This window comes from Notamacropus eugenii, chromosome 5, assembly GCF_028372415.1.
Source record: "Notamacropus eugenii isolate mMacEug1 chromosome 5, mMacEug1.pri_v2, whole genome shotgun sequence".
In the NCBI taxonomy this organism is placed as follows: Eukaryota; Metazoa; Chordata; class Mammalia; order Diprotodontia; family Macropodidae; genus Notamacropus; species Notamacropus eugenii.
In genome coordinates this window covers 316,899,113-316,911,304 of record NC_092876.1, presented here as the reverse complement: position 1 = coordinate 316,911,304, position 12,192 = coordinate 316,899,113, and the positions used below count along the sequence as shown (strand labels likewise).

At 37.7% G+C, this 12,192-nt stretch overlaps 1 protein-coding gene across 1 annotated transcript; it reads right to left on the bottom strand.

Moving 5' to 3' along the window:
* Positions 1-10,213: 10,213 nt before the first annotated feature.
* LOC140507904 (ATP-dependent RNA helicase DDX1-like) lies at positions 10,214-11,907 on the bottom strand. The gene is given in 2 exon segments (XM_072615739.1): positions 10,214-10,729; positions 10,731-11,907. Coding segments are annotated over 2 exon segments (1,686 nt in total). The 5' UTR covers positions 11,901-11,907.
* Positions 11,908-12,192: the final 285 nt, after the last annotated feature.

Sequence of the window (12,192 nt, the reverse complement as noted above, 5' to 3'; positions counted from 1 at the left end):
CATACATGTTTCTCTGAACATATATCTTCTGTATCACATATTCTAGTGAAGAAGCCTATCCTCACTTTAGATGGATACTCTGTGTAGGGTTAACTGAAAGACAGACATAGCTATTGCATGAAATTAAAAATAATAGAATGTCTATGATCCATAATCACCATTTGCTCTTGTTAATGAGATCAGATTGATTTATGATGAATCAAATAAAATATATAATCAAATAATTTTCCTGTTTTCTGTTTTTTGCATGATGGAATTATCTCCCAAATACAACTTTATGCTCTATGATGGAAAGAAAATTTTTTTTTCCTATTTCTTTCATCTTCCCCAGAGCCTGTAGGTCATTCCTAGGCACATATCAATCCATTAATAACATTATTAAGCTCCCATTATTATATGTCAGTCAGTGAACTAAGTATTAGAGATAGAAGTACAAAAGTAAGATACATGTTACCTTCAAGGAGCTTACAGTGTTCTAGGGGAACACAACATATTCACTTATAAGTAAATACAATATATATGCAAAATACTGGAATGTCACTAACAACTAGTGAAATCAGAACAGGTCTCTTGAAAGGCATGACAGTTGAGCTGAAGATCTGAACCCTGAAAAAAGCTAGGAACTCCAAGAAATGGAAGTGAGGAGGGAGATCATTGTAGGCAAGGGAACCAGTCTGTGCAAAGATGGGAATGCAGTACTTATATGTGGGATGAAAACATAGTCAAGTTAGGCAGGAATATAGTGAAGCAAAGGAAATAATATATAATGAGCTGAGAAAGGTAGGCTGGAGTCAGTGGTAAGGTATTTAAATGCAAAACATTCAAAAAAACAATGGCAAACCAATGGAGCTGCAGGAGCAAAGAGGTAAGGTGGTCAAATCAGCATTTAAAGAATATTAGTTTGGCAGTTGTGTGGAGAATGATTTAGAAAAAGAACTGACTAGACAGTAGAAGATCATTTAGAACTATAGCGTGGGTTTCAAAGGGGTATTTTTGCATGCTGTTATTTAGAAGTGATTTAAAATTAGTTGAGATAATTGATTATTAACTCTGATATTAACATAAGTATTAACTATTATTAACAAAATGCTTTTGTGAGAGTCACAGTTTTATGTGAGAGTTTTGGAGAGGAGAAACTTTATTCCTTCTTTGAGAGACACATGCTTATGGAGTTTCTTCAGGAAGATACCCAAGGAAATAAAATACTTTGGGAGCTAAAAAGAAGGAATTTGTAGAGGTTAGTGATGTAGCTGAAAGTCAGTTCCTCAACATCAGAGCCTCTGCCTTGGTTGAGCTGAGATATCTCCATCCCAGTAAGAGAGTTCATGAACTCTGTGTACTTTCTGGTATATTCTACTCTGTATAACTTCTTGAAATTCTGTTTGTTATCTACTTGGTAAATGGTATTTGCAATTTGTTATTTGTAATTGTCTTTTGTATAATTAGTATTTTATTGAAAGTTGTTAGACTTAAATATATAGGCATGGGAAACTTTTTCCTAATTAGCAGATACTAAACTGGAGAGTTTCTGGAGCATGATAATCATGTTTCTAGACCAGCAATATTTATGGGGGTAGATAGATATGACACAAGTGCAGTACCCTTTCTCTCAGAGGAAAACAGAGTAGTCAGCCTCATGGCAAGCTTTGCACTTCCACAGCCAGGCATCTTCCCTTGGAAATGAGTGGTCAAGATTCCATAAGTGTATCTATCTAAGACTCAACACAAGAAACGTTTAGTTCACTCATTTGTACATTTACATATTCCATGGGCAACATATAGCCTTTATAAGGCTCTTGCAATAATGCAGATGGGAGATTATAAGGACATATACTAGATGGTTATGGTGACAACAGTGTGAAAGGGATATATGCAAGAGATATTAAAGATTTAGTCGTATGTATATGTGTGCATGTATATATTTACATATATGTGTGTATGTATATATATACACACATACACAATGTATATGTATATAGATAAAGATATCACTGCATCATATTTTTTGCTCCAACAGAAATTCTGAATTCACAGTTACACTGATAAACATGGATAAAAACAGGTAGAATAAGCCCATTTAAATTAACTTGCCAAAGCTGTTCTGGATGCTTTGTCTTTCCCATAAATAAAATAACTTGCTTCAGGAGTCAGTTAACTATGCAAACCTCAGAAACAGGTCAGTATTGAAGGCTAATCATTTCAATAATGGACTTTCAAGGATGAGACAGCTGTGATTAAGCCAGAAGGGAGATTTATGGTCTATTGCCTTAATGATTTCTCCCATATTAAACTCCAATTCATATAAAATTTAAATTCTTTTAAAAACTAGGGGAAGGTGGACACTTAGATCTCTCCATTCAACAAATCTAGGACTTTTTAGAGAAAGGGCTGATCACATTTCTTAAGTGAAACAAACATCAAGAACCCTGGACACATGGTTCCTCCACAGAATTTGGTCAAACATAATTTTGGTTAGGTCATAGATTGGTGAGAAAAAATATGTTTTCTTGTTGACATACTATCTAATTAAGAGAGCTTTAAACTAATAAAAGACAGAATAGGAGAAAAAGGGCCAAGTCAGAAACAGAAGAGAACAACAGGATTATAACTGAGGAAAAAGAAAATCAGTAGAGGCATTCATTAAGCCTCAAGAGAAAATAAGAGAGACTAAGGGGTAAAATAGTCTTGACTCTTAAATGTTCAGAATTTATATAATAAATACAATTATCTATAAATCATAACACAAGGAGGTAAATATGACCTCCAAGTAAGTCATCACTGAACCTTGTTGTGATAGCACTCATGACTGAATTATCTCAACCAAAGAGTATATCTTATTCCAAGAAAAAATTCAGTACAAAAAATGTACCCTTGTACATTAAAATGATAACTAGTTTAGTCTGTGAGGCTAGAAAGGTCACTAAGGAGGGTTCCTCTTGCTATGGCTGAAGGGGGCCAGTGCAGGATCAGAGCTGTCCCAGACAAGCCCACCTCAACAAACCTGGAGAAGATTCTGAGCCCCCGTGGAGTGAAGCCTGGAACTGCCAACACCAGGACCCCAGGCATGCCTCAGCACCCCAAGGGAATCAAGAAGACAATAGCACAGATGAGATCACCAACTGCTGAGCTTGCCAATGCTCTAGCTCAGCAGAGGAGACCTCCTGTGTCCAGACCACCCCTCCACCATGCTTAATGAGCTAGCTCCAGGGTAACTGCTGGGAAAAACAAAAAGACCTCACCAGGTCTCTGTTTTCCAACACCAACCAGCTCAGTAACAGGTAAGTTGAAGTATTTCAGCTTCTAGCTGAAAGAACCAGAGGCCACAAAACACAAACCCTCAAGTGTTATTCGCAAGAACTGTGGGACACAACTCCCTGTGCCCCAGACTCAAAGATCTACTTTAAAAGCCAGGGAAAGGGTTACTATCATGAGTAAGAAGCAAACAGAAAAGAAAAGACCATAGAATCCTTCTATGGGGACAAGGACCAAAATATAAATGCCAAAGACTTCAGCACTGAGAATTTACTCCCATCTGAAACTTCAGAAGGTTAAATGAACTGCACTGAAGCACAAAGAGCCTTCTTGGAAGAGCTCAGGAAGAATTTAAAAACCCAAATTACAGAAATAAAAGAAAAACTGACCAATGACTTTAAAAATATTTTAAAAATCACATAAAAATTTCAAAGGAAAATTGAACAAATGGCAAAGAAAGTATAAAACCTAACTGGAGAAAAATATCTCCCTAAAAGGAGCAATTGGACAGATGGAAAAGAGGATGCAAAAGTTACCTGATGAAAACAATTTGATAAAAAATTGAATCAAACAAGTAGAAGCTAATGAATCTATGAGACATCAAGAATCAGTCAAACAGAATCTAAAGAATGAAAAGATAGAAGAAAATATAAAATATCTAATTGGAAAAAACAACTGACATAGAAAACAGATCCAGGAGAGAAAAATCTAAGGATTATTGGTATACCAGAAAGCCATGATGAAAAAAGAGCCTGGACAATATCATCCAAGAAATTATCAGAAGTCTCAGAAGTCCTAGACATAGAGGGCAAAGTCGTCATCAGAAGAATCTACCGTTCACCTCCAGAAAGGGACCCCAAACTAAAAACACCAAGGAATATCATTGCCAAATTCCAAAACTCTCAAGTGAAGGAGAAAATACAGCAGGCAGCCAGAAAGAAACAATTCAAATATCGAGGAACTACAGTCAGGATCACATAGGACCTTGCAGCTTCTACATTAAAAGATTAAAAGAATTGGAATATGATATCCTGTAAGGCAAAGGAGCTGGGACTACAACCAAGGATTAATTACATAGCAAAGTTGAGCATAACATTTCAGGCAAGGAGATGGACATTCAATGAAATAAGGGATTTCCAGACCTTCCTGATGAAAAGGCCAGAACTCAATAGAAAGTTCAGTCTTCAGATTCAGGTCTCAAGAGAGGTGTAAAAAAATAAACAGAGGAAAAAAAAAAAAAAACTTGTTACTCAGTTTGGAAAAACTGTATACATCCCTATAAGGGAAGATGATACTTGTTAATCTTGAGAATTGTACATGTATTATGAAATGTAAAAGGAATATACATAGATGGAGGCAGTGGGTAGAAATTAAATGATGTGATGATAACAAATGTGATTTAAGAGTGAAAAGGGATTGTAATGGGAGATGTGAAAAAGGGGAGGCAGAAAAAAAAAATAAATTCCCTCACATGAAGAGGCACAAAAATATGTTACACTAGAGGGAAAGAGGGGAGGAAGATGAGCATTGTTTGAGAGGTACTCTCATCTGATTGGATTCAAGTAGGGTACAACAAACTCAGGTAAGTATAGAAATACAATTAGCTCCATAGGCAGGAGGAGGGGAAGGGGGAAAGAAAAGGGAGAGGAGGCTAAAAGAGAGAGAAGTAGTAAGGGAAAAGGGGAATAAAAGAGAGGGAAGCTGAAAGACAGGAAGCAAGAATGAGGGAGGCAGTGGTCAAAAATTAAAACTCTATTGTGGAGGGGAAGGGAGAAGGGAGAACTAAAAACATAAACAAGGGGGAAAAGGAAGGAGGGAAAGACAAATAGCAATTATAACTGTGAACGTGAACGGGATGAACTCTCCCATAGAACAGAGATGGATAGCACAATGGACTAAAAATCATAACCTAACAATATGTTGTTTACAAGAAGCACATTTGAAACGAGGGCATGCACACAGGGTAAAGGTAAAAGACCAGAGAAGAATATTTTGTACTTCAGCTGATATAAAAAAAAGCAGGAGTAGTTATCTTAATCCCAGAAAAGGCAAAAGCAGAAATACATCTAATCAAAAGAAATAAGGAAGGAAACTATATCCTGCTAAAAGGCACCATAGACAATGAAGCAATTTCATTACTGAACATATGTGATCCAAATGCTTAGAGGAGAAATTAAGGAAGTTACAGGAAGAAATAGGGAGCAAAACTATACTAGTGGGGAACCTCAACCTCCTCCTTCTCTGAACTTGCTAAATCTAACCTCAAAATAAATAAGAAAGAAGTTAAGGAGGTGAATATAACTCTGGATAAGGTACATATGATAGATCTCTGGAGAAAACTGAATGGGGATAGAAAGGAATATACCTTTTTCTCAGCAGTAGATGGCACATTTACAAAAATAGACCATGTACTAGGGCATAAAAACTTCACAATCCAGTGCTGAAAGGCAGAGATAGTCAATGTATCCTTCTCAAATCATAACGTAATATAACTTATATGTAATCAAAGGAGATATACAACAAAAGCTAATTGGAAACTAAACTATCTAATTCTAAAGAATGAGTGAGTTAAACAACAAATTATGGAAGCAATCAACAACTTCATTGAAGAGAATGACAACAATGAGACAATCTATCAAATTTTATGGAATACTGTGAAAGCAGTTCTTAGGGAAAGTTTTATATCTTTGAATGCCTACATGAATAAAATAGAGAAAGAGGAGATCAATTAATTGAGCATACAGCTGAAAAAGCTAGAAAAAGAACAAATTGAAAATCCCCAAGTAAATACCAAATTAGAAATACTGAAAACCAAAGGAGAGATTACTAAAATTAAAATTAAGAAAACTACTGAACTAATAAATAAAACAATGAGTTGCTTTTACGAAAAACTAAATAAAATAGATACACCTTTGACCAATTTGATTTAAAAAAAGAAAGAAGAAAACCAAATTACCAATAACAATAATGAAAAGTGTGAACTCCCCTCCAATGAGGAGGAAATTAAAACAATAATTAGAAATTATTTTGCCCAACCATATGCTCATAAATTTGGTAATTTAAATGAGATGTATAAGTACTTTAAAAATATAAATTGTCTGAAAGTGTTTCTTTGGTCAGAGAGATTCTGGAAGACTGTTAAGGAGCTCCCCCTCAAAACAAAACAAAACAAAACTGATGCTTCCCTCTCCGGTAACTGTGTATGTATGTAATGGTTAGACACATGTATGCGTGTAATGGTCAGGCAGTTTTGGAATCTCTGTCTCTTGATTTACTTTGGATCTCTGTGAAATTTTGATTTTGGGGGGTGGAGCCAAGATGGCAGAGTAGAAGGATGCACCTATACAAACTCTCCTCACAAAGTCCATGGAATACCTGTGAAAAATGTCTCTAGACAAATTCTAGAGCATCTGAAGTCGCAAAATGATAGAATGAAAGAGATTTACAGCCCAGGGCTGCCTGGAAGGCCAAGAGGAAAGGTCTATGGTGCTGAACATGGAACAAAACACAGATCAGCCTTGGCTGCACAGCACCCTATGGCAAGGACAGGACTAGAGTGAACTTCAAGGCGCAATTGGCAGCACCTGCAGGTCCCAAATTCCTCTATTCACAAATCTCCAAGACAGTTTCAAAGGTCAGTTGAGAAAGCTCTTTCACCTGGATGAGAAGGGAACAGAGCATTCTAGCTCCAGTCCCAGGCCCCAGCAGCTTCCATTGTTGGAGCTCTGGCCTAAAGACTCTGAGAAAATTGAGCAGCTGATCTGGATCTCAGCCCCAAGAAGCTGCAGTGCAGTGAGAAAGAGTGCTGGCTGGCATGGTGGAGCTGGTGGAGTCTCTGGAGAGGGAATCCTGATTACAGACCACTGCACAGTCTAGGAGAAGAGCAAGCCCCTCTCCCTTGATTATGCCATCTTGGGGGAACTAAGAACTTACAGGTCCCTAGAGTATACCATTTTTTTGACAAAGAATTAAAAAGTCAAGTAACTTACTGGGAAAATGCCCCCAAAATGGAAAAATAATTAGACAATAGATGGTTTCTTTTCAACGAGGAGATATTTTTTTTCCATTCTTTTGGATGAAGAGGAGAAATACATACCATCAGGGGAACACCAAAAAGTCCAGGCTTCTGCAGCCAAAACCTCCAAAATAAATATGCAACGGTCTCAGACCATGGAAGAGCTCAAAAAGGATTTTAAAAATCAAGTAAGAGAGGTGGAGATAAAATTAGGAAGAGAAATCAGAGTGATGCAAGAAAATCAGGAAAAGTGAGTCAATTGCTTGTTAAAGGAGACCCCAAAAAAAGGCTGAACTCAATTGGAAAAGGCTAAGTCAATTGGAAAAAGAGGTCCAAAAATCCAATGAGGAGAAGAATGCTTTAAAAATCAGAATTAGCCAAATGGAAAAGGAGGTTCAAAAGCTCACTGAACAAAATAGTTCTTTAAAAATTAGAATGGAGCAGATGGAATCTAATGACTGTATGAGAAACCAAGAAATTACAAAACCAAACCAAAAGAATGAAAAAACAAAAGACAATGTGAAATATCTCATTGGAAAAACAACTGACCTGGAAAATATATCCAGGAGATACAATTTAAAAATTATGGGACTACCTGAGAACCATGATCCAAAAAAGACCCAAGAAATCATCTTCCATGAAATTATCAAGGAAAATGACCATGATATTCCAGAAACAGGGGGCAAAATAAATACTGAAAGAATTCACCAATCACCTCCTGAAAGAGATCGGAAAAGAAAAACTCCTAGGATTATTGTGCCAAATTCCAGAATTCCTAGATCAAGGAGAAAATATTGCAAGCAGCCAGAAAGAAACAATTCGAGTATTGTGGGGGAAAAAAACAGGATAACACAAGATCTGGCAGCTTCTACATTAAGGGAATCTAAGGGCTTGGAATATGATATTCCAGAAGTCAAAGGAACTGGGATTAAAACCAAGAACCACCTATGCAGAACAACTGAGTATAATCCTTCAAGGGGGAAAAAATGGTCATTCAATGAAATAGAGGACTTTCAAGAATTCTTGATGAAAAGATCAAAGTAGCATAGAAAATTTGACTTTCAAACACATGAATCAAGAGAAGCATGAAAATGAAAGATAAATTATAAGGGACTTACTAAACCTTAACTGTTTACATTCCTACATGGCAGGATAATATTTGTAACTCTCAAAACTTTTCTCAGTATTTGAGTAGTTGGAGGGATTATGCACACACACATATTATATATATACATATATATATATATATATATATATATATATATATATACACATATATATTCAGAAAGAGAGAGAGAGAGAGAGAGAGAGAGAGAGAGAGAGAGAGAGAGAGAGAGAGAGAGAGAGAGAGTAGAGAGTGAGTTGAATAGGAAGGAACGACATGTAAAAAATAAAATTAAGGAGTGAGAGAGGAATATGTTGGGAGGAGTAAGGGAGAAATGGAATGGGACAAATTGTCTCTCAAAAAAAAGGCAAGAAAAAGCTTTTTCTGTGGAGGGAAAAAGGGGGAGATGTGAGGGAAAAAGTGAAGTTTACTCTCATCACATTTGGCTTAAGGAGGGAATAACATGCACACTCAATTTGATATGAAAATCTATCTTATGCTACAGGAAAGTAGGGGAGAAAGGGACAAGTGGAGATGATACAAAGGAGAGCAAATGAGAGGAGGGGGTAATTAGAAATAAACACTTGGGGAGAGATAAAGTCAAAAGAAAGAATAGAATACATGGAGGGCAGGATATTATGGAGGGAAATAGAGTTAGTCTTTCACAACATGACTATTATGGAAGTCTTTAGCAAAACTCTCTCTATATATAGCCTATATTGAATTGCTTGCCTTCTCAGTGGGGATGGGTCAGGAGAGAGGAAGGGAAAAAATTAGAACTCAAAGTTTTAGGAGCTAATGTTGAGAATTGTTTTTGCACATAACTGGGAAATCAGAAATATTGGTAATGGGGTATATAAATCTATCTTGCCTTACAAGAAAAGAGAGAAGATGGGGATAAGGAAAGGGAGGGGTGGAATAAAAGGAAGGGTAGATTGGGGGAATGGGTAATCTGAATGCATGGTGTTTTGGGGTGGGGGAAGGGGAGAGATGAGGAGAAAATTAGAACCTGTAAATCTTGTGGAAATGAATATTGAAAACTAAAAATAAATAAATTGAAAAAAATATATAAATTGCTCAGGTTAACAGATGAGGAAGGTGAGTACTTAAATAATCCCATCTCAGAAAGGAAATTGAGCAAGCCATAAATGAACTCCTTAGAAAAAACCTCCAGAGCCAGATGGATTTACAAGTGAATTTTGTCAAATATTTAAAGGACAGTTAATTCTAATACTATATAGAATATTTGGGAAATTGCAAAAAAAAGGAGTACTACCAAATTACTTTTATGATGCAAATGTGGTTCTGATACCTAAACTAGGAAGAGTCAAAATAGAGAAAGAAAATTAGAGACCAATTTCTCTTATGAATATAGATGCAAAAATTTTAAATAGGATATTAGCAAAAAGAATACAGCAACTTATAATACATTATGATCATTTAGAATTTATACCAGGAATTCAGGGCTGGTTCAGTACTAGAAAAACTATTAGCATTATTGATCATATCAACAACAAAACTAACAGAAACCACATGATTATCTCAAAAGAAGCAGAAAAATCTTTGACAAAATACTGTACCCATTCCTACAAAAAACCCTGAAAAGCATAGTAGTAAATGGAACTTTCCATAAAATAATAAGCAGTGTCTACCTAAAACCACCTCTAAGCATTGTATGCAATGGGGGCAAGCTGTATGCATTTCCATTAAGATTAAGAGTGAAACAAGGATGTCCATTATCACCACTGTTATTCAATATGGTATTAGAAATGCTAGCTATAGCAATAAGAGAAGAAAAAGAAATTGAAGGAATTAAAATAAGCAAAGAAGAAATTGAGTCATCACTTTTTTGTTTCACCTTTCTTAAATCTCTCCAAGTTTTGCTTCCTCTCATGAGGCTTTCTGGAGAACTGATGTCCTTTCTTGTCTGGACCTCCTCCTTGCTGCATGAAATACTGCTCCAAGTTGTCACAGTCAATCTTGGTTCTACAGAAGATTATTGCTTGGTCCATCTTGTGTTCCTTGATGGCCCGGACAGTGTACTCCCCCTTCAGGATCTTTATGGCTTCAGACCACATCTCAGGGCTGTTGGCACCAGGTCTGGTGTTGTCTTTTGCGTGGACTTCGTCAGTTCGGATGTGGTTCTTGCCCAGCCTCTCCCACAGCCTGTCTGTTTTGGGATTCACAGGAACAACAACATGGTGCACGGTTTCAGGGACTGAATCCTCTCCTTTCAAATCAACCCAGGTAGGGAAATGCATGATCTTTTCAGAAAGCTTCTTGACATCAAAAGAGTGGAGAGTGGCTGAGCAGACAATGACCTGAAGTTTTTTCCCATCAGAAGTAATCTGAGGAATCTTGACTGTGAATCCTATTGATGAAGTCAGAATAGCCCTGGGAAAGAAGGCCGTCGGCTTCATCCAGAACCAAGAATCGAATCTGAGATAAGTTGAGTTTCCCAGTGGACACCAAGTCATCCAGCCTTCCTGGAGTGCCAACCACAATGTCCACCCCCTGCTCCAGGACAGAGAGCTGATCCCGGGCTGCCACGCCACCAATTATCAGAAGCTCCCTCAGCTTTGGATTATCCACGTATTTTTTGAACTGCTTGACATTATTCAAAGTCTGCTCTGCCAGCTCCCGGGATGGCTCCACAATAAGGGCCTTGGGAGCATTGGGAAGAAACTTGGTCTGCACCACCTGTGCACTTCCTGTGTGTTGAGATTTCACTACATGGCCATCAGAAGCCTTGCAGAGACCAACAAATCCGTCTTTGGGGGGAAATTTAAATTCTTCTTCACCAAAGTTAAATTTCAGTTCAGCATTCTTTAAGACACATGCAGCAAAGAATGCCTGGTTCTTCAGGTGGGCTGGTATTTTGAAAGCTAGACCAAGGTCTTTTCCATTTTTTGAGAACTTAACCTGGCCTTTGTCAACATCCAGGTAACATCCAATTGTATCATGCATAGTGAATTCCTCTCCATAATTGTCAAACTGTTTGTTATGGGACTTCTTTCCAGTTCCACCAAAGCCAAAGCCAAACTTATCGGTACCCAAATCTAGGGAAGCCTGGGAAGTGGACCACCCAACTCTGCACAAGCCTTGGTCGTGACAGGACACTTCATAGTTGTGTTTTCCTTTCATCACTCCTTTCGTTGACCGACACCCATGCCATTCCTTCACTTCTCGGCTTTGGCAGCAAAGACCGTCTGACCCAATTGCAAAAGCAGACCCTTTGTCATATGGGTTCATCTGCCATTTGTTGAGCACTGCAGCCCCAGTTTTCACAGTGGTCTTCCCTTTCTTGCCCTCCTGCTGGTCCTTCAGGGTCTCATAAACTATCTGGATAACCGGGATACTGAAGGCACCAGTCTTTCCACTTCCTGTTTCTGCAGCCATGAGCACGTCCCCTCCTCCCAGGATCAGCAGGATGGACTCGGCCTGGATGTCCGTCGGGAGGAACCAGTCCATCTCCTCCATGGCCTGCGCGTTCTCGGGCATCACGCCCATCTCTGAGAAGGCCGCCATCTTAGCGCTGTCAAGTCATCACTCTTTACAGATGATATGATGATATACTTTAAGAATCCCAATCAAGGAAAAAACTACTTGAAATAATAAACAATTTTGTCAAATTTGCAGGTTATAAAATAAACCCACATAAATCAAGTATTTCTATATATTACTAACAAACCCCAACAGCAAGAGATAGAAAGAGAAATCCTATTTAAAGCTACAGTAGACACCATAAAATAATATCTGAGAGTCTACCTGCCAAAACAAACCCCGTGACTTTATGAACACCATGACAAAATGCTTTTCA